The 25,524-nt window shown below is 52.6% G+C and overlaps 1 protein-coding gene across 1 annotated transcript in view; it reads right to left on the bottom strand.

Moving 5' to 3' along the window:
- Positions 1–226: 226 nt before the first annotated feature.
- The window catches only part of PREX1 (phosphatidylinositol-3,4,5-trisphosphate-dependent Rac exchange factor 1), a 126,608-nt gene continuing 101,310 nt past the window's right edge, over positions 227–25,524 (bottom strand). The window contains exons 22-40 of the mRNA XM_014543913.1: positions 24,793–24,980; positions 24,362–24,523; positions 23,500–23,710; positions 22,780–23,056; positions 20,114–20,320; positions 18,627–18,715; positions 17,269–17,351; positions 17,019–17,109; positions 14,900–15,028; positions 13,637–13,678; positions 12,419–12,639; positions 9,485–9,584; positions 6,427–6,570; positions 6,216–6,330; positions 4,730–4,796; positions 3,933–4,105; positions 3,457–3,559; positions 3,129–3,196; positions 227–1,781 (exon numbers count right to left, since the gene is read on the bottom strand). Of these exons, the coding sequence (XP_014399399.1) occupies positions 1,739–1,781; positions 3,129–3,196; positions 3,457–3,559; positions 3,933–4,105; positions 4,730–4,796; positions 6,216–6,330; positions 6,427–6,570; positions 9,485–9,584; positions 12,419–12,639; positions 13,637–13,678; positions 14,900–15,028; positions 17,019–17,109; positions 17,269–17,351; positions 18,627–18,715; positions 20,114–20,320; positions 22,780–23,056; positions 23,500–23,710; positions 24,362–24,523; positions 24,793–24,980 (2,513 nt within the window). The 3' untranslated portion in view covers positions 227–1,738. The remainder of the gene's footprint in view (positions 1,782–3,128; positions 3,197–3,456; positions 3,560–3,932; positions 4,106–4,729; positions 4,797–6,215; positions 6,331–6,426; positions 6,571–9,484; positions 9,585–12,418; positions 12,640–13,636; positions 13,679–14,899; positions 15,029–17,018; positions 17,110–17,268; positions 17,352–18,626; positions 18,716–20,113; positions 20,321–22,779; positions 23,057–23,499; positions 23,711–24,361; positions 24,524–24,792; positions 24,981–25,524) is intronic.

Raw genomic sequence — 25,524 nt, 5'->3', positions numbered from 1 at the left:
AGTGCAATCTCGGTCGTCCTCACTGCTCCTCTGCAGGGGAAAATACACACCGTCCTCGATTTACAGGAGGAAGCTGAGGCTCAGCGGGAGAACGTCGCTGACTAGGGGTCACGGGCTCAATGACCCCTCCGTGTGGTCTTGGAGGCCTGCGCTCATTCCAACGTAAGGCTGGCCACACCACCCCCCTGCCACCAGGTCGGCCCCCAAGGAACCACAGATCAAGGTCTTTGTATTATAAATTGACTTTTAATAATAATAAAAAATCTATCATGAATTTAATGGAGAATCTGTACATTTTAAAGTAAACCAGTGCACGAGGCCTTGCCCTCCACGGCCCCTCTCTGTTTCCCGCCAGGCAGGTCAGGTCCTCGTTTGCATCGCGTCACCAGTGCCCAGCAACAAGCCCGCCTCTGCAGTCTAATGCTCAGGAAGGCGGCCCCCGGGGCTCAAGGGTCCAACATTCTGGGGGGGATTCGGGAAACCCACACCTGCTCTCGCCACCAGCCCAGGGCAGAACGACGCCCCTCTCTTCTGCCTCCGCTGTGACATTTCCCTGCTACTGTACAGGAGCTCGAGGGGATGAACTGCGGAGAGGGGCCCTGGGGGGGCTTGGCGCCCAGAAGGCAGATAGGTTGTCTTCCTGTCTCCCTCCCTGGCTGGCTGAGAAGTCCCAAACGCCCTGCCCTGAGCGAGCATCAACAAAATAAGCTACAGAAGCCACCACCCAGGGTTTCCTGTGGCCCTCTTACCTGCAGGACACACCTGCGTGGGGGACCGTATCTCAGGTGGGTGGTTCAGTCCCCTCCAGTCCCTAGACCTGGCCCAGCCGCCTCTCGAACCCTTATCGCCAGTCATTCAGAGAGGAAAGTAATTCATTCTAATACTGACCAGCTAATAGGTACCTGTAAGCAATACCTTATGACCCTAATATTTAAAAAGATGAAATACTGACATGTTTTTGAATTTTCAATAATTTAGTTTTTCTTTTTCTTTTTAGTACTGGGGAAAGCTGTCAAGACTACCTTATGATGGTCCCGTTAGATAATACACCTTTCTTTGAAATTTAAAATACATAATCACACAACATGGGGAGGTGGGGTGGGCGGAGTCTCAAAGTAAACCATAGAGACTTCACGCCACATAAATAAAGTCGGAGCAGATCTCGTGCCCAGGGCTGACGGCTCAAGTCTCAATGGCGGTGCTGTCGGAAGCTGGTGCGGCTTCCGAGTGTCCTCTTGGTGACAGATGCTGCGCCCTGTCCCTGTCTTCCTGGCAGAGGCCCGCTTTTCCGAGTCCACTGAGCAGGTTAGTACAGGGGGGAGTCTGGAAGCCAAGGTGAGGCGGCGGAGACACATATCACCTGGAATGTGGACTTAGAAGGAAACCAGGGTTTCAAAGTGCAGGTTGAGCCAGCCCAGGGGAGCCAAGTCCGTGGGCCTCCAACTGCGGTGGCCATGACCTCTCCCGTGTCCCCGGGGCCCTGGCTGCACCCATCAGCTCTGTGGGTCCCCAGCACCCCTTGGGTTTCTGGCGGAAGTGTGGAAACATGCGGGCCCAGGCCTATCGGCTTGCTCGTCCGAGTGGGGGCACGGCCTGTCCTTGCAGGAGGTGATGGAGAGGGCTGGGCAGGTCCTGGAGTGAGGCCTCGGACGGGCTCTGGAGCAGGCCAGCACGACCCGCTGTGTCCTCCCAGATCCCAGCTCCAGACAACGCAGTCAAGCACCAAGCGTCTCTGAGTTCAGAGGTCTCCGTCCACCGGCGGCTGGCAGAGGCGGTAGAGCCTGGCGGATGGAGGCGAAGAGGATGAGGAGGGGCCGGGGCGGGCTGGGGCCTATTATTATGACTTCAATCTTTACTTGAACAGGCAGTCCGTGCCCAGAAAACAAAACTCGGTGGATGTTTTAAAAAACGCAGAGTGAAAAAAGTATTTATGCTGCCCCCACTTTCCCCCGGGGCGGCCTCCTCTCCACAGGCAGTCTCCGCTCCCTCCAGCCGCCCAAGGGCTTTACACACAGAGCCGGCCTGCGTGTGTGGGGGGATGTGTACATGTGTGGGTGTGTACGTTTCTTCACACTAATGGTGGCAAACGAGTCACAGTGGTCTAGCTCTTGAGTTTTTTCACTTGATATAAGCTTGGGGGCCTCTCCCTGCAGGACACAGAAAGCTGCCTTGGTTTTCTGCTTCGGAAGGATACTGAGTTCACTGTCAAGTAAGAAGGAGCCACTAATGGCTTCCAAGCAAAAGAGGCAGATGTGCCGTGGGGAGAACGGCTGCGGTGACACGGACAAGACAGAGAAGCCAAGCGGCACAGTGGTTAGGTGGTCGGCCCGGGCCCAGCCTGCCTGGGTTCAGCATCCCAGCTCTGCCGCTTACTAGCTGTGTGACCTCAGGCAAGATCCTTAACCTCCCTGTGCCTCCGGGACCCCAACTGCCAACTGGGCACAATAAGAGCATCTTGTTCACAGAGTTATTGTTTGAGTTAATATAGGAAAAGAGATCGGAACGGTGCCTGGAGTGGGGTAAGTTAACAGAGAAAAGTATTCAAAGTGAAGGTGAAAACCATAAGGTCTGCGTGGGAGCTGCCCGATCACCAGCCGTTTCCTGGCTTTGTCGATGTCCTGTGGTTACGTGAGAGCTGGGTAAAGGGCACCCTCTGTACTACTTTTGTAACTTCCTGTGAGTCAAACTATTTCTAAACGAAGTGATTTAAAAATTGTGAGCAGTATTGATAGCAAACTGGGGTAGTGGGATGGAGAGAGAAGATGGACTAATATGAGGCACTACTGGGAGAGGGGGCAGCACAGGGTACCATGAGCCTGGCTGAAATCAACGTGGAGAGATGACGGGGTCCTGAGGACAGGAAGCAGCCGATGGCCGGAGGGCCTGAGGGTAGCGAGGCGGCAGAGCAAGGGCGGGGGGAGGGAAATCCTATCAAATCCTTGCCCATGGCTCATTTGGGGGGCTCTGTGTCATCTTCCCAGACACAGTAGGTGCTCCTCTGGGGAGTACAAAACTGAACATGTTTGTCACTTCCCAAAGTGGGGCCCCCATTAAGTGAGAGGTGAAGCCCCATATGACTACCCAGGGGTCTGCCTGGGGTGAGGCCAGGAGTTTGATGCGTCACTCACCGAGGTGCGCCCTGGGGCATCTGATCCTTGACCCGCAGGTTTTTGGCCAGAATCTCCACCCTGGGGCCCTGGGAAGAAAGAACCATGAGGCTGGGACCTGCCTCTGCACGGGAGTTCAAGTTCGGGATATTTGAGCAAGCACATGTGGGGGTGCAGTGCGGAAAGGTGGGTAACAGGCCCAGAAGCAGAAGTCCTGGGCCCCTTTTAGCTGGGGAGAAGGGCCACAGGTGAGGCTGATGACTGCCCAGCCCCAGATGGCCCCCTCCTCCTGCTCTCAGCCCAAGGTGCCCAGGCCAGGACGCCCCATAGCCTGGCAGGGCCGCCTCACCTGCTTCCGCATGATGTCCGTGGCCTGCATGATGCACTTGGGTAGCAGCCCGTGGCTCCGAGCCAGGATGGCCGCCTGCTCCAGGGAGACGCTCAGGGTGCTCCTGCAGGGAGGGGCAAGGGGGACGGCCGGTGAGACGGGCACTTTCTGCCCACCACGTGAGGCCTCTACGACCACACACGCCAGGAACAGCCACCATCCGACCATCACCCATCACAGCATGGCAGGCCCTTGGCCTCATATCCTCCTCTACCCAGGAGAGCCCTTGCCTCTGGGCTGAGAACTGCCCCCACCCCCAGATAATTGCTGGACTCACTCCCTACCCCAGGGGTCTCCTCTCCAAGAGGACCCCCCTCCAGCACACCACGCAAAGCCAGCATTTGACTGCTTCACTGCACCCTCTGACGCATCAGTGTCACACAGTGACCCCTCTGCCTTTGCTCTCTGATCCTCCCAGTGCCCAGCTCCCAGCTCACCTCTGCATGCCCGTGCCGCACATGGCGATCTGGCAAGCCCCCAGGCGGTAGCAGAGCTCGGAGGAGACGGGGATGAGGCTAGCACCCAAGCTCCCAGTGGCACCAGGTTTGGGGTGGACGAAGGACTTCATGAGACGACAGAGCTCATCCAGAGCATTGATGGGACGAATCAGCTGTGAGGTGCACACACACACATCCGGACAGTCCGAGGAGGCCCCCACCCAGCCTTCCACCCCATCTACTCCCTCCAGTCCAGCTCAGTTACTGCAGCGTCCTCCCAGCTCCCCTCACCGGGGGTTATAGCCCAATTAACCTTCCCCGGCCCCTGCTCAAGGACCATCTGTGGCTCCCCACTGCCCCACAAGCTGGCATTCAGTGCTCAGGATGTATTTCAGGGCTAACCTTCAAATCTCATTCTCTTCACCTGCCTGCCCAGGTGTGCCCCCAACTAAGCCTGGATTAAGTGCCCTCTCCAAACTGTCTCAACCAGCCCCAGCGCCCCCTCCCCAGGAAGAGCCTTCCTCCCGCCCCAGCTCCTCCACTGCATGTGGAGGCAGAAAAGGGTGGTTTGCCAATTCTGTCATCTTAATATCTTACCAGCGAAACTACAGACCCCCAAAGGGCCATGGCCACCACGTCTCTCGGGACCCCCAGCCTCACAATCCTGAGGCCAGTACCCCCTAAACCGCTGTCAAACCTGAGGCCTGCCTGAGGCTAGGAAGTGGGTGACAGGCCCGGGGCGCAGGCCCTCGGAAAGCCACCCGAGCCCCGCCCACACAACACAGCAGGTGGCGCACCTGGTCTATCTTCACCGCCGTGGTGCTGGCATCTGTGGGCAGGTTAGACCGTTCCAGGTAAAACGCCCTGAGAGAGAAGATATGGGCTTGCGGGGGTGTCCATGCCCCCATCCAGGCAGCCCCCACCCACTGCCACCGCAGCCCATCTGCCCGCCCACAACGCTCAGAAAGAAATGACTGAGAGCGCCTTGCACAGTTCTCCACGCTCCGTCCCTGCAATAGCCCGAGGGGGGGAGCAAAAGGGGCCTCCAGGCACCCCTCAAATGCCACCTCTCCCTGATGGCCCGTCCTGGTCAGCTGGTCAGCACCTGACACCCCCCTCTTTCTCTAACCCCTGTCCTGCGTATCTGTCCTCTGAATACTCTCACCACTTAACACGCTGCATCGCTTTGTTCCCTGGCTTATTGCCATCGCCCCCTCTGGAGCAGGACTCGGTAACTTTTTCTGGGAAGGGCCAAGCAGTCAGTATTTTGGGCTGCGTGGACCAGTCTCTATCAAAACCCTACTGAGCCTGGCCACTGTAGCACAAGAACAGCCGAAGACATCCATACGTAAATGAGCGTGACTGTGTGCTAATAAAACTTTATTGACAAAACGGGGGATGAGCCAGACAACTGCTGCTCTAGAATCTATGCTCCATGAAGAAGAGGCTTTATGGGCCACTGCTGACTCCCGAGCAAGCACCCAGAACAGAGCCTGGTCCACATGTGCTGAACGAAGGAAGGAATAAACGAAGGATCAGAGATGTAATATTTTCAATATTCAGCAGCAGCATGGAGCAGATTGATGGCATCGATCAATCCGAAGAGATGCCAGTTTTAATAACAAAACTGGGTGTTTTCCCTGAAAGCATCAGCTTCCATTTCCAAATAGTAAAGCCAAGCCCCAAAACAGTACAGCGCTTACCCAGCCCCTGAAGCTTGGTCTGCTGACCTTCAGCCTCCTTTCCCCAGAGGGAGAAGGTGGGGAGGAAGGGCTGGGGTGAGGGTGGGGGTAGGGAAGCTGCTTCCCTGGGTGTGAGGCTTCCTCCTGAGAATGTGGCCCTGCTCCCTCCACTTCTCTCAGGGGGTCTCCTCTCAGCAGGGCCACACCCCTTACTCACAGGCTCAACAATCCCACCAGCTCCCACCCCACATGAAATGAGACAGGCAGCTCCTCTCGGTTGCAAGGACCTGCTTGGAAGCCAAGCAGACCCAGTTCCAAGCTCAGTTCAGCCACCATCCAGCTCTGTGGCCTTGGGCAAGCTGGGCACCCACTCTGGGCTTCCGTTTCCTCGTCTGTAAAGTGGTTTAGAATGACCAACCGTGACTGTTGTGAGAACCTGATGAGCATGTGTAGGCAGAGGGCCTGGCACACAGTAGGTGCTCAGGAAAAGGCACTTTGCCCACTCCCATGCTGGGGGCCTGCCTGGTGCCCTATATTCTAATACCCAGTTCCCGCAGCAGTGTCCAGATTCCTGTCCCCAACATGTGCCCCGGGCAGATACCTGAGTTTGCGGTAATACTGCTGAACCTTCTCCAGGGACTGGGTGTTGATCTCCTGTTGCAAGTCTTCCACCACCTGGCTGCCTGGAGGAGGAGGCCCCTCTGGGTTCTCCAAGGCTGTGAAGGAAGGAGAGGGCGGGCAGGTGGTGGGGTCCCGGTGTGCTCTGAGCCTTGGGTGTCCCCTGTGGGCCCCCTCAGCACCCCACAGCTCACCTTTCGTGAAGAGCACGGTGTGCAGCCTCAGGCTACCCCCACTCTCCAGGCGGGAGGGCAGCTTGGAGAAGTGGTAGCTGTCGAGGTAGAAGATGACCTTCAGCGCCTGCCGGCTGCCCTCAATGTGGTAGAAGACATTGGTGTCTGTGGGAGGACATGGGGGGGCCGGACAGGTCACCACCCAAGCCCAGGGGAGCCCTGCCCACCTTTGTTAGGGCAGCTTCAGACCTTCCTTCAGACCTCCAGTGGGATGTCCTGTTCTCCCCACCCCAGAGGGGCAGCCTTAGACCCCCGTGCCTCCTACCTTCAGGGTGGCATCCTGGGTCGCCCTGTCTGCCCTCAGGCCTCCCTGCCCTCCCATCCTCCGGGGGTAGCCTCAGACAGCCCAGTCCTCCCATGCTCAGAAGAGCAGCCTCTGACTCCCTTTTTTACCTCTTTCAACAGGTCCCAGTTCCCACTGCTCAATTCCTAGACCTGACACTGACTTTGCCCAGCTGGGCGGTTGTCAGTGTTTGTCTTCAGAGCCTCACGAATGTTTCCTGTCCTCCTCACCTGGTACCCCAGGCCTCTGCCTGCCAAATGCTGCCCTCATTTATTTACACTCAGAGGGTACAGTTTATGGGAGGCATGGTATCAACACCCTATATGGCACCCGTGGCAGACATCATTAATCAATCACTAATGCCCCATCTGGCACCTATGACAGACATAACTAATCAATCAATAGTTCTCCCTAAGCCCATCTTTGCCTATTGAGAGAACTGACCATCAATTCCAATTGGCACCTAAAACAAAATCTATTGTCCCTCTAAATTTTCACACATTCTCAACAGGGTGAAATCACCCCTAAAAAGATGAAAATTGGTTCTTGAGGCAATGGCCCCAAAAGAAAGGACTCTTTTTCTGTATAAAGCACAGGTACACATACAGTACCTAAACAGACATATAGTATATCCGTGGTATTAAAATGTAATGGGGTTGCAGCAATTAGGAAAAAACTAAACCGACTCCTTACGGAGGTGATAATTTTTAAAAAGTTGAGAATCACTGACCTAGAGCAGTGGTTCCCAAACAAGCGTGCTTCAAACCCGCCCAGTCCCTGTCAACACAGGTCTATGGGCTCCACTTCCAGAGTTTCCGGTGCAGGTCTGGGATGGGGCCTGAGGATTCGCCTTTCTAACGAGGTCCCAGTGGCTGCAGGTCCAGGGACCACACGTATAGAAAAGTGGCAACAGATCCCAGCCCAGTGGTCCTCAATCCTGGCTGTACCTCACAGTCACCTGGAAAGCTTTTCTAGAACCCCAATGCCCAGGATCCACCCCACAGAGTGACTCCACCGGCCAGGGCTGAGGCTGGGATGGGGATCGGTGTCTTTGAATACCAGCAGCTGGGCTGAGACCTGCTGGGCGGGCCCGTGGGCTTCAGGAGGCAGGAGCCACGGCCATATTTTTCCACGGTGGCCCGGGGGTAGCCTCAGACAGCCCAGTCCTCCCATGCTCAGAAGAGCAGCCTCTGACCTCCCTTTTTACCTCTTTCAACAGGTCCCAGTTCCCACTGCTCAATTCCTAGACCTGACACTGCTTTTGCCCAGCTGGGCGGTTGTCAGTGTTTGTCTTCAGAGCCTCACGAATGTTTCCTGTCCTCCTCACCTGGTACCCCAGGCCTCTGCCTGCCAAATGCTGCCCTCAACCAGGACCTGCATTTATTTACACTCAGAGGGTACAGTTTATGGGAGGCATGGTATCAACACCCTATATGGCACCCGTGGCAGACATCATTAATCAATCACTAATGCCCCATCTGGCACCTATGACAGACATAACTAATCAATCAATAGTTCTCCCTAAGCCCATCTTTGCCTATTGAGAGAACTGACCATCAATTCCAATTGGCACCTAAAACAAAATCTATTGTCCCTCTAAATTTTCACACATTCTCAACAGGGTGAAATCACCCCTAAAAAGATGAAAATTGGTTCTTGAGGCAATGGCCCCAAAAGAAAGGACTCTTTTTCTGTATAAAGCACAGGTACACATACAGTACCTAAACAGACATATAGTATATCCGTGGTATTAAAATGTAATGGGGTTGCAGCAATTAGGAAAAAACTAAACCGACTCCTTACGGAGGTGATAATTTTTAAAAAGTTGAGAATCACTGACCTAGAGCAGTGGTTCCCAAACAAGCGTGCTTCAAACCCGCCCAGTCCCTGTCAACACAGGTCTATGGGCTCCACTTCCAGAGTTTCCGGTGCAGGTCTGGGATGGGGCCTGAGGATTCGCCTTTCTAACGAGGTCCCAGTGGCTGCAGGTCCAGGGACCACACGTATAGAAAAGTGGCAACAGATCCCAGCCCAGTGGTCCTCAATCCTGGCTGTACCTCACAGTCACCTGGAAAGCTTTTCTAGAACCCCAATGCCCAGGATCCACCCCACAGAGTGACTCCACCGGCCAGGGCTGAGGCTGGGATGGGGATCGGTGTCTTTGAATACCAGCAGCTGGGCTGAGACCTGCTGGGCGGGCCCGTGGGCTTCAGGAGGCAGGAGCCACGGCCATATTTTTCCACGGTGGCCCCAGAATTGAAAACTGTGCCTGACACATATTATGTGCTCATAATTAGGGATGTGTGGATGGGTGGAGAATGAGTGGATGAATGGGCTGGTAGGTAGGTGGAGGATGGATAGGTGGGACGGTGGATGGGGATGGATAAGTAGAGGGATGAATGGGTGGATGAATGGTGGGCAGGTAAAGGGAGCGAGGAAGGGAGGGAGGGACTTAATTGCGCTATAAATTCTTAGAAAATATTAACAAGTCTTCACCCCAATAATGGATATCTCTAGAAATTTTAGTAAGAACTGGGTACTGGTTGTTGTTCCCTTTTAAGAGCTTTTGGAGACAGTGGGGTTTATACAAAAATATACCCTCTTTTTCCATGTATGTTGAGAACATGAGGTTTGAAAGTATTGGGTCCCAGGTCAGCCTTGGGCAGTTGGCCTGGGGGCACGGTGGTCCCCAACGCAGTTCCCCGACTCTCATGTTGGGAGCGAGGAATCACTCACTGGCCACGTAGTTCTCGTCCAGCTGCTTGAAGGAGAAGGAGACGTTGTCCAGCTCCGACAGGGTCACCCAGAGGTCCTCCAGCATGGTCCGTTCCTCCTTCTGCAGGAGGGAGACGGGGAGGAGGAGTGTCAGATGCCACCCCTGCCCCAGGGTTCACTTCAAGATGCTGTGACTCAACACCAGCCGACACACCCGCTGTGGGCCTACCAGGCACCAGGCTCCGCTGGGCTCTCAGGGGCCGGATGTGAAATCGGGTTCCCTTGTCCTGAACCTCCCAAGGCTAGAACCCAGCTCTGCTCTAATGTGCCGGGTGGCCCTCTTGCGCGGACCGTCCAGCAATCCAACTCAACCATCTCAAACGTAGCACGCCCCCAAAAGTCCTTCTTTTCCTCCTCACTCCCCTGCCATGGGCCCCATCTCAGCACAGAGCCCTAAACTTTGACCGCAAGGACTTCTTGATTTCTCTCTCCGCTCACCCTATACACTGCCCATCTCCAAGTCCTGATAGGCTGACCTTCAAAACATACCCCAGACCCAGCATCTCCCTCAACCCTCCTCACCACCCCCAACACAAGACCCCCGTCTACAGGAGGACACACCAGCCTTTTCACAGGTCCCCCTATGCTACCCTTCCCCGGACATGGGGCAGCCAGGGGTAAAACCGGAGATGCAGAGGGAGAGGGCAGCCTACGGGTTACCAGACCTACAGGCAGACTCCTGGGGTTGCCCTGTGACTGCTGCTCAAAGCCTCTGACCCCTCCCTCTGCTTCCAGAATAAAGTCCTAGGCCCTATAGATGTGGCCCCGCTGACATCATACCCTGACCCCCCTGGCCTGCTCCCCTCCAGCCACACTGGCCTCTGTTTGGGACCTTTGCACATGCTGTTCCCTCTGCCCAGCACACTCTTCCTCGGACCATTTACCTACCGGGCTGTCTTGGTACTCAGGTCTCAGCTCAAACATCACCTCCTCAGAGAGGACATCTCTGACCATTTAAATCCAAAGAAATGTAATCACCTTCTAAGTCTTCTATATAACCACCTCCTGTCCGTCTCTCCTCCCTCTTCCTTCCTTCCTTCTTTCCAAACTGCTTCCCCCAACTAGAAAGTGAGCTTCTGACACTCTGTGCCCAGCTCCAAGCCCGGCACGTGGTGGTGACTGGTGAGTTAACGCACTGGGCTCTTATCTGAGGACAGAGGTGAGGGCTGAGTGTTCCTGGGGCCTTTCCAGGCCCGGGTGGCACTTTCCAGGAACCAGGAGAAAGCGATCTGTGTGCCAAACGGGCCAGCAGAGGGCGCACCTAGGCCACGCTTTCCCAACAGCCAGCAGTTGTGGCTTTCAGCCCTGCCTGGGAAAATGTCTAGGAAGCTGTAGAGCAGCGGTTCTCAACCTGTGGGTCGCGACCCCTTTGGCGGTCGAACGACCCTTTCACAGGGGTCGCCTAAGACCATCCTGCATATCAGATATTTACATGACGATTCATAACAGTAGCAACATTACAGCTATGAAGTAGCAACGAAAATAATGTTATGGTTGGGTCACAACACGAGGAACTGCATTTAAAGGGCCAGAAGGTTGAGAACCACTGCGTAGAGGTTGGGGAGCTCCCGACTGGGAACATGGGGTGCAGGACCAAACAGTACAGAGAATTGCTGCAGGCTTCATTTCTGGGGGACGTCGGCTCTGGGCCCCAGCACCCTTAAATGATGAGTCCTGGGTTCTGCCTCCTGGGGGCCAGCAGAGAAGTGGACCTGCTTCTGAGCCCTGAGTGACAGGACAGTGGGATCAGAGATAAAAAGGAGATGCAGAGAAAGCAGGGCAACCCAGGGGCAGGAGGGCCTAGAGTTAGACCCCCAGAGTTCAAACCTGGCTGCCTGGGCCTCAGCGTTCTCATCCCTAAAACGTGGGAAGTGAAAACCCTGCCTCGGAGCTAGTGCCAGGATTAACCGAGATGCTGTCTGCACCAAGGAATTCCACCTGGATTATTACAAAAGCCAGCTCACTGGCCGCCCGGCTGCTGCGCTTGCCCTCATGGCCTTCCCCACCAAGGAGCACCAGTGGTTCTTTCAGTGTCAAAGTCAGATCCCATCCCTGCTCTGCTCAAAGCCTTCCCGTGGCTCACACCCCCTCAGAGGACCAGCCAAAGTCCTGCAAGTCCCCACAGTCTGACCCCAGTCAATTCTCAAGCCTCACCTCCTCCTGCCCCAGCTTCTTCCGCTCTATCCATAGGGCCACCTTGCAATTTCTCAAACACTGCCTCAGCGCCTCTGCATCTGCTATTCTCTCTGCCTGAGACTTCCCCCAGGATCCTCACGGCTCACTCCCTCTCCTCTTTCAGCTCCTGGTCAGATGCCACCGTCTTAGTGAGGCCCTCACTGGCTACCTTAGTGAAACTTTCCATTGCTGTCGCCCCATCTTTTCCGGTCCCCTTCCCTGCTTAATTTTTCTCTTTAGCTTTCATCACTATATATGAGGGTTTCTCAAGTGTGACACTATTGACATTTCAGGCCAGAAAATTCTCAGGGGAGTGGGGACCATCCTGTGTGTTGTAAGATGTCCAGCAGCATTCCTGGCCTCTACACACCAGACAATAGTAGCACCTTCTCTCCCCTCCTTGTGACAACCTAAAATGTCTCCAGACATTGCCAAGTGTCCCCTGGGAGGTAAAACTACCCTGGTTGAGAACCACTGGTCTACATCACTTATTTTACTTATTTATGTCTATCTCCCCCCCACTAGGATTTAAGATCCCTGAGTACAACTCTGTGCTTGGCCCATAGCTGATCCCCAGTGCCCATAACAGTGGCATACAGTAGGTGCTCAATAAACAGCTGCTGAATGAACCAGTAGGTGAGTGAGCGAGAACCTGAGTGAGTAAGCAGGAGCTCTCCTGCCCAGGCTCCCAGGGCACTCATCCCTCTTCCCCTCACTCACCACAGTGGCTGGCGACAGCAGGGACTGGCAGTGCAGGAGGACGCCGGTGGCCGCCACCTGCTCCAACCACTTGCGGCTGGCATCCCGGCTGCTCTCCTCGTACTCGCCGTTGTTGTTGTAGCGGTAGCTGAGCGCTGCCAGGAGCTGCTCAGAGAAGGTGCACACCGCGGCCACCAGAGCCTGGCAGAAGATGGTGTCCCTCCGCAGCTGCAGCTCTGTGTCTGTAGAGCGGGGATGGGCTCGCTGGGCAGGTGCTCCTGCCCCCAAGCCCCAAAGCCCAGGCCCAGAACCAACCACCAGCCCCAGCAGAGCAACCATCTGGGGCCAGCTTGCCAAAAATCAATCCCAGCCACCAAAAGCCAACCCCACAACGATCAATTCTCCAAAAGCAAGCCAATTTACTGAAAATCGCAACTCTCTCATTGATCCATCTGCCTTGTGATTTCCCTGAGGCTTTCCCAAAACCTTACTCAGTTGTTTCTCCATTGGTTAGGGGATTGCTCAACCTTGACTGGCAGGACAGCAATGACGCCAAGCATGTCTGCCAAGCTCCATGCTTTAAGAAATGCCGTTTACCATTTTCTCTATTTTTGAGAAGCCTCTTCCTGCCTCCCTTTCCTTGCCCCTGTCCTGACGTGGTTTGCAGAACTGGCTAATTTCAGGCAATCATTCATTCAGGGCCCGATCCTCTGGAAGGAATTATTTCCAATGACTGGCTCTAGTCAACTGATTTTCAGAGACCAATTTTGACCTAGATCTTATTTTAGCTGCCACTTGGCGGAGAATTTCTGGAAAGAAGGGAGGGACAGAGAACACCTCCCAGCTTCCCCGAGCCCACCATCTGCCCTTCCCTCCTCCCCATTGTCTGCCGGGTAGAAGTCCCACGTGGGGCTGAGGACTCGACTGGTCATCAGTCCTCTGTCTCCTGTCCTCGGGCCTGGGAGGTGGCAAGACACAGGGCTCCTGGCTCCAGGGCCCTGAGACTTGGCCCTGGACTCAAGAGGAGGAAGTACACGAGGTCTAAGTAGTTCTGGGTGCAAGAGCCACAGAGTCACTCCCTCCCCCGGGTCCAGGCCCTGATGACCACGAGAATATCAACCTCAGCCGGCAGAAGAGGCCTCGCTGGGCTGCCGTCATGAGCACCACTGCCAGCCAGGATGCCCTCCCCTGGACATGCCTCTGTGCCCATCACAGAGAGCTGCTGCTTCAAGCCCTCACCTGTGCATTTCAGCAAGGCCAGGAGCAGCTGGTTCTTCCCATCTGGAAGGGGAAGCAGAGAAAAAGAATGAGCCGAGAGGTTAGCACAGATTCGAGCAGAGCTGGGCCCTCCCAGAAGGCCAAGGCCCAAGCCCCAAGCCCTGCGCAGGGACGCTCTGAATATGAACAGTTGCACTAAAGAAGCTCCGATTGAATATTGAGTGAATTCCAGAAACTCTCAATTTCCAGGGGATGGAACCCCAACTGCTAGCTGTACCCCAACTGTTTACATACACCCACCAAACAGAGACTGAAACCAGCCCCTCCAACTCCCGGGCCAGAGCCCCCAGCCCACACCTTGCACATGCATGTGGACACACGCTTATATGCTTACACTTTCATGCAAGCACACAGGCACGTATGCACATTCTACACAGCCACAGCCCTGCACCCGCATAGGCAAAGCTCAGACCTTCTTAACACAGGCCTAACATCCTGGTCTCTTTCCTTCAAAAAAAGGCTCTTAGGCCCAGAAGGGGTTTAAAAGAAAAATCTGAAAGGCCAACTCAGGCGCTGTTCCTGGGGGATGGCTCTGAAGCTTGGCCCCTCCGGCTGTCCTGGTCAAATGTCTCCTGGTCTAGGGTCCTTCTCAGCCAGGATCCCGGACTCAAATGCTGCCAAGGGTCAGGCAGGCAACTGTGTGAGGCAGACACCAGGAAGCAGGCAGTGATGAGGACTGTGGTGAACTGGAAGTCACCCCTCTCCCATCTAAGACGGCAGGTGCCACTCATCACCCAAGTGTGACTGTGGGACTGCAGGCCTGTTAATGCCAGATCCCCTGACTGTTCAGGAGTAGCCAGAAATCTAGATTTTTATGTGACATCTCAGATAATGAAGCACTGGCAACCGATTCACTTTTTTTTATGCTGTATCATCAAAGCCCATCTGTGGGCCCAAGTCTGATCAGGGGACACCCAGCTTGTGGCCTTGATAATAGATAAAAGGAACTGAATTAAATCTATAATTTCTGAAAAAGAAGGGGTAAGTTCAGTCTTCTCAGCTTCCTGACTCTGCAAGGAAGCCCCCGGCACCCCAAATCAGACATTCCTTAATCACGTGCCTGTACACAGTTCCAGGGCTCTGCCCAGGGCAGGGCCATGAGTCCTCTTCCCCACCCCCCCAACCCCTGGACATGGAGATGGACCCACTCCTGACCCTTCCACATTCCACACTAAGAATCAACAGCCACAAACCCGCCACGTTACCCTTCCCTGCCCAACTGACCTTCCACGTATTTCTGAATGTTGTCCACTAGGGTCTTGATGGAGTTGGGGAGGTTCCAGGGGTCCTCCTGGATGCTGATCTGGATCAAGCTCCGGCCACGAATTGTACACTCTTCTTTCTGTTTGAACTCTGGGGCAGGAAAGTGATATGAGGGCAGGAAAGGGGCAGAGTCGCTTTGAAGAACAGTGGCATAAAGGCCTATCATCAGATTCCAAGGCTAAGAATCCAAGAGCAAGGATGCTGGCAGGACTCGGGTACTATCTGGTCCACGGAGGGAAAATACATGGCGAGTGTGCTACTGATTCATAGTACCACGCCCATGGCAGACATCACTCATCAATCTTAGCACACCGTCCTGCTAGTTGAGGTGTAACTCCTCACCACTGATACCAATCCAGTGCAGACATCACAAATCAATCACTGCATTCTCTTCTCCTAAGCTTGCAGACATCACAAATCAATCAATGCATTCTCTTCTCAGGTACTACCTCCACATAGCTACACCAATCAAGCTGGCACATGACTAAGGAACCGTTAACCTTTTCCCTATACAGAGGAGGAAGCCCAGGCAAAGAGTGGGGAGGTGTCTTGCCTAAAGTCACATAGCTGAGTTGTGACAGAGCTGAGACTTGAACCTGACCCTGGCAGACATAGGCCCCTGTTTCTTGGGCCTCTTCCCTGCAACAATGCCCCGAATTTCTGAGATATTTATGGCTCTGGTTCCTCTGGGCTTGATGTTTCTGCTTTCTGAGGTCCGATCCTGGAAGAGATGATCCTGAGACAGCAGGAGGGGTAGCTGAGCTAGGGCACCTCAACTCTCCACACTTCCTACCCTCATTTAGGAGCAACTGCCTGTTTCTTTTCCTATCTCCTGCACCCAACTGGGAGCTCCTGGAGGTCAGCGCAGTGTCACATTCATCTCAGGGCCTCCAGTGCCCAGCACAAGGTCTGGCACAAACTGGTTCCTGGAAATTATTTACTGGATGGATAGCTTCATGGATGGATGGATGGGTAGGTGGGTAGATGGGTAAATGGGAGGAAAGGTGGGTTGGAGGACACACATGTCAATTCTTTGTCTCTCAATCATGTCAAGAAGTAAGTCCCAATTTGGTGGGTGAGTCCTTAATACTTCTTTACTGATCCTTCTCATGAGGGAGGAGCAAAGCACTCTGGGCAGGCAGCAGACCCTGACTGCAGTATGACGACATTTTTCGTGGCTGTTTCCATTGAGTTTATCACAATCGTCATTATTTCATGGCATGTTACACAGGTTTTCCATATATGGGGAGTTTAAAACGTTCCTTCCAAAATTACATCTTTTAAAGGGAATCACTTTTTCAATGAAGTAATGTCAATAATAATGCAGGCAGCAAATGAATATGCTTTTTAAAAATATAAAGATGTAGGTAGATTCTGTGAATGTGAGTTACATGATGGAGGCGGGCTGAAGGTCCCCAGGGTTGGTGAATTGTGCTCCAGTCCCTCCCTTCCTGTTATAGACGGGAAGACAGAGGCCCAGAGAGGCTCAGGGACCCACCCAGGGGCCCACAGATTTTTTTCTGTAAAGAGCCAGGTAGTCCGGCCAGCGTGGCTCAGTGGTTAAGTGTCAACCTATGAACCAGGAAGTCATGGTTCAATTCCCATTCAGGGCACATGCCCAAGTTTCAGGCTCAATCCTGGTGGGGTGTGTGCAGGAAGCAGCCGATCAATGATTCTCATCATTGATGTTTCTATCCCTCTCTTTCTCTTTTCTTTCTTCTCTGAAATCATTAAAAACATTTTTAAAAAGAGCCTGGTAGAAACTGTTTGAGACTTTGCAGGGCTTACGGTGTCTGTCATGTGTTCATTTATTCTATTTTGTTTTTATTCCTCTTTATAAGTGAAAATATCATTCTCGGGTCACAGTCTGTACAGAACCAGGCTATGGGTTGGCTTTGGCCTGTGGGCTGAACTTGCTGACCCCTGGACGAGCCCTTAGCCATTGGGCAGGAGAGGGGCAAGGCCGAGAGTGTGAGCCCGGGCCCTGCCCCCCGTCGGCACCCATTCCCCATCCTCGCCGTCTCCTTGTTAGATGCTGGATGTCATTCCCAGCCCTGTGGAGGGGCGCCCCTGTGCTCACCTTGCAAGCAGTGGTCCATAGGGAAATGCTTGGTCTCTTCAAAAGCCCTGCTCATGACTGGCCCCTTGAGGAGTGCGTGGATGGAGTCCACCTGGTGGCAGGAGGCTCAAGGTTAGTGTGGCTCCTGTGGCCTCCAGGTTGCAGCGACCCTGGATTCCCAGCGCCTGACCCAGGTTCTGGCTTATGGGTTCTCACCCCGGGTGACGGGAGAGACCCAAGGTCCGGCCAGGGGTGGGAACAAAAGTCCTACCTGGTTAAAGAGATGTTCCAGGCAGCCATGAAGCTTGTCCTGCTTGTCTGACGGAATCCGCATGTCACAGGGCAGCTCGTCCCCTGGCCAGAGGAAGAAGCCACAGCCATCAACAAACTATTTCCGACCCATCTCACACTCTCCCAACCTCCTCCCAAGGAGGCTACGTAGCTGCAGAGCTCCAAAACCCACAGTGGGTTTGGAGTCTGACAGATTCGGATCCTGGCTGTGTGACACCAGGCAAATTTCTTGACCTCTCTGAGCCTCAGTTTCTTCACCTTCAAAATGGGCAGCAGGAACTAAAGCATTACACAACTATAAGTCATTGTTCTTCCTTCCGAGACTCTGCGAATGAGGAGACGGCGAGCCAGAGAGAAGGAACTGGACCCCAAGTCTCCGACCCATCCCCCAGCTGCTTCCGTTCAAGCAGCCGCCACATGGAAGCTCCTTCCTCAAACCTCCCCAGGGGTAGTTTTTATAGCCGAATATCTTATGTGATGAAATATTTATCTAAAGTTCAGCAATATCTTCAACGTTACTTGTGCTTCTCTTTCTTCTGTTAAATTGGAAAAAAAAATTGAAATTAAATTTTTATGCCCAGACGACCACTGGAAGGTCACACAAAGCAGCTGTGACCGTGGGAGCTGGGGAACCGGGAGACGGGGTTGCAAGGGGGAGGGAGGCTTGTCACCACCCGCCCTCTCGTGCCTTTTCAATTATGAAGCAAGTGGATTTATAGCCTATTCACAAAATAAAAAATTTAAAAGCTGAAACCAATGAAACTAAAATCAAAGCACATTTCAGTCTTTCAGAAAAAGTTGTAAGTTCAGGATGATCTAATTTATAGAGTACAATGTCTGTCTGTCTGTCCACCCAGCCATCACCCACATGTCCATCTGTGCAGACTGTGCTCACCAATGGTCTCCACACGTGACGGTTGGTCATTTCTGGGGGTTCTGACTTATTGTCATGTACTTCTTTTGAACTTTCCTATGTCGTCTGAATTTTTGGTTTGAGCACGTGTCATGGAAACCACCAAGTCGCCCTATTTTAGTGACGTCAGAGCAACTCATCGCAATCTCTAATTGCATCATGTATGTTTTCATGTGTTCCGTGTCCCATGACATTCGTGGAGAACGTCAGCTCCACCAGGGCCAGGATCTTTTGTTTGGTTCCTTGTTGTGATCCCAGCACAACATAGGTGCTCAATAAAATGTGCTGAGTGAGTGAATGAAAGGAAAGGCACTACCAGACTAAAAAACATCGTATAAGATAACACCGAGTAAAGTGCAATAAAATAAACAAAACCAAGTCCCACTGGGGACCCCCTGCCCTCGAACAGGAACCGCTGCACTCACCAGACCCCATCTCGTCGCTGCCCAGGTAGGAGCTGTTACTTCTCACGCTGGTGTAGGACAGGACGGAGTCCCGATTGCTGTTGCACTCGCTGCGAAGGGGCAGAGAGGAAGACAGGAGTCACACTCCAGCTCACACCCTCTGGTCCCAGCACCCAGAACCCACTTTCTGAGTGTAGACAAAATCCCTAGCTCCTCAGAGGACAACTGGTCCAGAAAGGGCGCGGCGGACTGCCCACCAGTGCCAGAGACCGGGAAGGCTGACCTGAAGGATTTTCTGATGGTGGAGAAAGATTTCTAGGCCCCGGCACAGAAATGCAGGAATAGTAAGAGGATAGTTTTTTTGCTTTTATTTGGGAGTAAACTTCCGTCACTCCCCTCATGGGAGAAGCCTGGTTCCTGGACACGTGTGCACGAGCCACCCTCGAACACACGGTTCCGTGTTCGTCTCCCCAGCCTGGCTGGGAACCTCCTGAGGACAGGACCGTGTTCTCTTAGCTTGTGTCCCAGGAACTCAGAAGGTATGGAAATCAAAAACCACAACCCTGAAATTCTTTCCTTCACCTTTTTGAAAATTAAAGGAAAAATCAAAGGACCCAAACATGTCAGACTGAAAACCCAGAGAGATGGGGAAACCTCGGGCTGTGGACTCGAGGCACTGGAAACATCTGCCTATACAGAAACTCCGCCAGAAACACGGGCCAGTCAGACCCCCTCAGAGACTGACAGACACGAATGCCGGGAGGCTGGGGCGAAGGTCATTCATGTCAAATTCCAGCCGTTCTGTATTTTGCCCAAAATAACTGAAGCGCCCTCCAAGGTTCTACTCTCCCCACGAGATCAAATGTTACAGAACCTCTCCCTAGAGCCCATGGTGCTTGTTTATTTGTGGTAAGGACTTCCACTCACCCGCCACATGGTTTATTACAGGAAATTGAATTTTTAGTCCATTTAACCCACTAATTAGGACTTCACTGATCTTGTTATAATTAACTTAACCAGTAAAAAAAAAAAACTCAGACCGTCTCAGAGTGAGGAGGGGTCACTGATCTTGTTATAATTAACTTAACCAGTAAAAAACAACAACAACTCAGACCCTCTCAGACAGAGTTAGGAGGGAAAAAACTGCCTTCCTCCTGGGATCAAGTAAAAATAAAGTGCTTGTTGCAGAAACCATGTAAGTTTTAAGACACACCACAGATCTCGACTTTTTCTCTGACCACATTCCATCAGCGTGCGCAGAGCGGCCCCAGAGCAGAATGGACTGGTGGTGGCCACAAGGGGACAGAGCCAACAAGGGGGCAGAGCCTGCAACGTTAGCGTTGGGAGCTTAGATAACCCCCAGAACCACATGGCTTAGCAACAGTGCCCCATCCCACTGCTTCCTGGAAAATGTCCCTCTAATTCTGACTTTACCACAGGTCAGTGGCCTCAACCGTCCCACTGGCCACCCATGTCAAACCCCAGATGATGCCCACAAGTGCCCCCACCTGTAGGAGTCACGGTAGCTCATGGTGTCATGACCTGAGTCCTCCTGATCCTCCTCAGACACCTTGAAACACACTTTCTTGATGCCCCCGTGGTCGGTCCTGTCCATCTCGCTCTCTTCGTTGACCAGTGGGGAGGACGAGGTCTCCTCAGCCAAGGGCGGATGGCAGGACCCACCCGAGGTGGGCTCCGTGATGGTGGACAGCAGCCTGTGGGAGCAAAGGCTTTGAACTCAAAGGCACATGCCGGTGGTTTTAATGGCCTTCATGGAGGCTCCAGGCAAGGTCCTGACCTCAGGCCTCACCTCTGACCCTAACAGAGGAAGCCATCAAATGGTGTTCCCATCCCTGAGAATCCCACTAGCAACTCCGCAGGAGCACTTATACCGTCCCTCCTGTAGGGGGCATGAGAAACAGTGGTTCTTTATTTCATGGCCAAGCTACACAAGGTTCAAGGGCATAGAACACGACTGGGAAAGTTGCTGCAGAGGTTCAGAGAGCACATCTTTTTGGCGTTGTAGGCCGTACGATCTCAGTTAAAACTACTCAACTTTGCCGCATTCATGTGAAAGCACCACAGACAACATGGGAATGAATGCGCATGGTTGTGTTCCAGTGAGACTTTATTTTAAGACAACGAGGCAGTGGGCTGGATTTGGCCCACAGGCCATAGTTTGTCAGCCTGTGGCACAGAGTATCATTAATGGTCAAGTACATAGGTTTTTAAAACAGACAGACCCCAGATTCAAATCTCGATGCTGCCACTTGCTAGCTTAGAGACCTACAGCAAATTATTTAACCTCTCTGAGATGTGGTTTCCTCATCTGTACAATGGAGTAATATCAGCATCTATGTCCCAGGCTGGTATGAAAATTAAGGGAGTTAAAATATGTACAGTGCTTAAACGAGTGTCTGGTACCTTGTATGTGAGCAATAAACCCTGGCTGATGAAATCCTATTACATCTCAATGAGGTCAGTATCATGATCAGCTCCATTTTACAGATGAGGAAATTGAGGCTCAGAGAAATCAAGAGACTTGTCCAAGGTCACACAGCTAATACATAGCAGGCCCAGGATTCAAACCCAGACTCTCCTGGCTCAAACCCCTACATTATTTTTTCTTTTATCACAGACAATTTCCATTATACAAGAAAGTAGAAGGAACCGTATGAAGAATGCCAGGCACGCATAGCCAGCTTCAACAATGGCAACTCAGGGTTCATTTTAGTTTCCTCAGTCTTTCCCGTTGCTCTTTCTTTTTCTGGAGTATTTAAAACCTAGCTAAGCTATCATAAATCTCCCCTATAAACACTTCCCTATGTGTGTCTAGCACATAGGACTCTCTTTTAAAGAAATGGTTCTCAACTAAGGGTGATTCTGCACCTCCCAGAGGAAACAGGGAGCAACTCAGCACACTTCCTGAGGGACAGACATTTGTCAGTGTCCAGAGACATTTGTTAGCTGTCACACCTGGAGCGGGACAGGGGTGGGGGATACTGCATCCAGTGAGTAGAGGCCAGGGTGCCGCTAACTACCTTACACTGCACACCACACCGCAAAGATGGTGTCCTTAATGTCAAGGCTGAGAAACACTGTTTTGAACCTAACCAGACGGCCGTTACCATACCTACCAAATCAGTAATTCCTTAACACCATCTAGTATCCAGTCCATGTTCAAATACCCCTGGTTGTCTGCAAAGGGTCTTTTCACAGATGGTGTGTTAGAAACACAACCCTAGCCAGGTCCAGACACTGCATTTGGTTGGTATGTGTCTTCTCTAACAGATCCTCCTCCTCCTCCTCCTCCCTGGACCTGCTCCCCACCCCAACCCCCATCAGTTATTTCCATCTAGAATCACCCTCCCTCTGGATTTGGCCACTTGTGTCCCCCGGGTGCCATGTCACCATCCTCTATCCCAGCGGTTCTCAACCTGGGGGTCGAACGACCCTTTCACAGGGGTCGCCTAAGACCATCGGAAAACACATATATAATTACACATTGTTTTTGTGATTAATCACTGTGCTTTAATTATGTTCAATTTGTAACAATGAAAATACATCCTGCATATCAGATGTTTACATTACGATTCATAACAGTAGCAAAATTACAGTTATGAAGTAGCAATGAAAATAATTTTATGGTTGGGGGTCACCACAACACGAGGAACTGTGTTAAAGGGTCGTGGCATTAGGAAGGTTGAGAACCACTGCTCTATCCTCCATGTCCTACAGTTGAGTAGTGAGACCTAGCTCTTTGATTTGAGAACAGTGCAATTTCTGTTGGTGAGATGGTGCTGTGTGTGTGCCCCTGTTGCATTACACCGAAAGGGACACCATCTCTCTTTCTGTTAAAGTTCCAAAGTCCCCCAAACCTTTTCCCAAATAGTTTCAGCCTCTGCTAATGATTGCTGCCTACATCTATCATTTCCTTAGAGCAGTGGCTCTCAATCAGGAGTGATGTTGCCCCCATCCCCTGAGGGAGTATTTAGCAATGTTTGTCACGGCTGGGGAACAGAGATGCTCCTGGCATCTAGGGATGCTGATAAATTGCCTATGATGTACAGGGCAGCCCCCACTACAAAGAATCCTGACTAACACACACACACACACACACACACACACACACACACACACACACACTCAATTCCTTCTTGGGGTCAGGGCTCACCTGTTGATCTGGGTGACATACTGTTTCATCTCCTTCAGGGCCACATCCAGTTTGGTAAAGAGCTGCAGATAGGCGTCCTGGATCTCACGGTCCTCCTGCTTGAGGAGAAAGCTCAGACCCCGGTCCTCTGGGCCCAGGGCCCCATTGGCTGGCCCAAAGCTGCTGTCACGGGGACTTTGGCATTGAGGGTCCCCATCCACAGCAGGCAGGCACTTCCAGGATGGGGCAGCCATGGTGGTGATGCAGTGCTGGGTGTAGGACATAGGGTTCAGGTGGCCTACATGGATAAAGGGAGAGCTCACTTGGAAACCGTGCCCAGACACCCACAACCCCCTTGGCTAGAAGTATATAATCCATTTCTAGGATCCCAATAAATACGAGAATTTTCCCTTTTAAATATTATTTTAATCCCCTAGATTACTTCAAGACAAAAGTTTTGGCTTAGTGTTAATAGGCCTTTAACTACTGTGATCTTTCCCTGCCTGGAATGCAGGCATGATGATTGGTACTCCAGCAGCCATTCTATACCATGGGACATCCTTCAGGATGAAAGCCACCTCTACACCATAGAGATGATGGTGTGGGAAGATAGGAGCCTAGATCCTGGATGACTGTGAAGCCACCATTCCAGCCCTGGACCGCTGACCTCCAGACATGTTTCTGTTTAAGTGTCTGTGGTGTGAGATCCAAACACAGTTTCTAACAGACACGTGCAGTTACCTTGCTCTGGGTCAAGGCCAATGAGGGAGGGTTTGCGACCAAAGCGGATGCTGAAGGACCTGCCAATGGAGGGAGTGGTCTTGGGGTAGGACACTTCCATGATGTTGATGTGGCAATTGGTGGGGCAGAAGTCCAGGCCACACGGCGAATGGGGCTCCAGGGGTGCTTGCTTGAAGGGTGGGCTGATCCTGCTCTTCAGCTGGGCTGCAAACTGACAGAGGCGGGGGACATGAGGCCATGCTTCAGGACTCTGGGAATTCTGGTGTCCCCACAGTTCCCACTTTATCCTGGTCTAGGCCAGACATTCCAAACTGGACAAAATGAATAGCCCCAATGGACAGGTGGATTCCCCTGCACTGCCTTTCACTGGATCCAGATTTCAGGGAAAGTCTGGAGAAATCTGAGTCCTCTGGGTACCTACCCACCTTCATTTCTCCATTTTAGCTGCACACGTGAGCTAAAAGCATCTCTCCCCAACCCACAGTCCATGAGGTTCAGGTAAAGCTGCTCCCCATGCTTGTAGTTACTAGTACAGACCTAGGCACAAGACCCAAGCCAAGCCAATAGAAGCTCTCGATTCCTTTTCTACGGGGGTTACTAAGGATACAGCTACTGGGGGCCATTTTGTCACCACATGGGAAAGGCCTGCCTGACAGTGAAGCCAACATGGGAAAACAAAGTCAAGAGAAGGAGAGAGGCCATGTTCGTATGATCGTTTGAGCACCTGGATACAACCATGCCTGAAGTTCACCTCTGGATTTTCCAGTAATAAAAGCCAATAAAGTCTCCTATTTGTCTAAGCTAAGTTGTGGTGGGTTTTGACATTTATAACCGAAATGCCCCAGGTTGAGGGTAAAGGTACCTCCTGATAGCAGGCAATCCTCTGGCCAATGCTCTCCAGCTTGATGTCGCAGATGTGACGGAACTCGAAATGGGACATGGTCCTGATGCTGTTGCTCAGGGCCATGAGCCGCCCACAGTTCTGCACAAAGACGCTGTCATCGGCAGCAAAGGCCTCGAGGATCTGCAGAAACATCAACTCCTGAGCACACGCTCTGCACCAAGGAGGGTCTTAAGCAGTTTATCTACAGAGATTCCTGTGTGCCTCATAACACCCCCATGAGGTCAGGTCTATTACTGGCCCATTTTGCAGATGCGTGAACTGAGGCTAAAGAGATAAGCCACTCTTCTAAATCCCATATCGTGGGCAGAGACTAGAATTCAGGGCTCCAGGCTAACTCAGAGGAAATGGGAATCAGGCTGCTCCACCCCCAGGGCAGCGCCCAACAAGACCTTGGCAGTGAGGCCGAAGCAGCCACGGGGCTCCACGATCTTTTCCAGCACGTGACACTTGATGCCCGCTGTGCTCACGTACTCATACACCACGCCATGCTCCAGGTGCACATTGTCCACATTCAGGCTAACCACAGGGCTGTCCTCATGCAGGCTCAGCTGGGCACCCATGGACAGCAAAGGGAAGGCTGAAAGCCAAAAGGACAATCAACTCTGAAGAGGGGGCTCCACTCCACAGCCAGCCAGCCCCCTGGCCCTGCACCACAGACAGCTCCCGTCAGACAGATGGGGAACTGAAGCCTGTGCTGCAGCTCTGTTGGATTTTGCCAGCCTACTATTGTTCACACCTTGTCCTACATTGTCCCGCTAGAAATCAACCCGTGTGCCCTATCCCAGTCTATGTGGCTTAGAAGAGGCCCCCCCACACCTGCATCATTCACCAAAGGCACAAGCTGAAGATTTCCTCTATTCACAGTGACTGGCTCAGGAATGAGCACGTGACCCAAGCTGGGCCAATGAGAGTCAAGCCTGAGACTTTTGCTGGATCTACAAAGAGCTGGAGACATTCTCTTTTCAACCGGATTCCAAGCTGCCAGAGCCACTGCATGGATAAAACAGCAGGTAAAAGGAAAACCAACACAGAGGGAGCAGAGCTGAAAACTAGAGAGAAAGAGACTCCTTAGGAGACTACATAAAGCACTGGATCGAGCCAGATCTGAAGCTTCCATGACC

The sequence above is a fragment of the Myotis brandtii genome, unplaced genomic scaffold, assembly GCF_000412655.1.
Source record: "Myotis brandtii unplaced genomic scaffold, ASM41265v1 scaffold342, whole genome shotgun sequence".
In the NCBI taxonomy this organism is placed as follows: Eukaryota; Metazoa; Chordata; class Mammalia; order Chiroptera; family Vespertilionidae; genus Myotis; species Myotis brandtii.
Note: the sequence above shows the minus strand (reverse complement) of the source record. Positions and strands in the feature narration are given on the sequence as shown.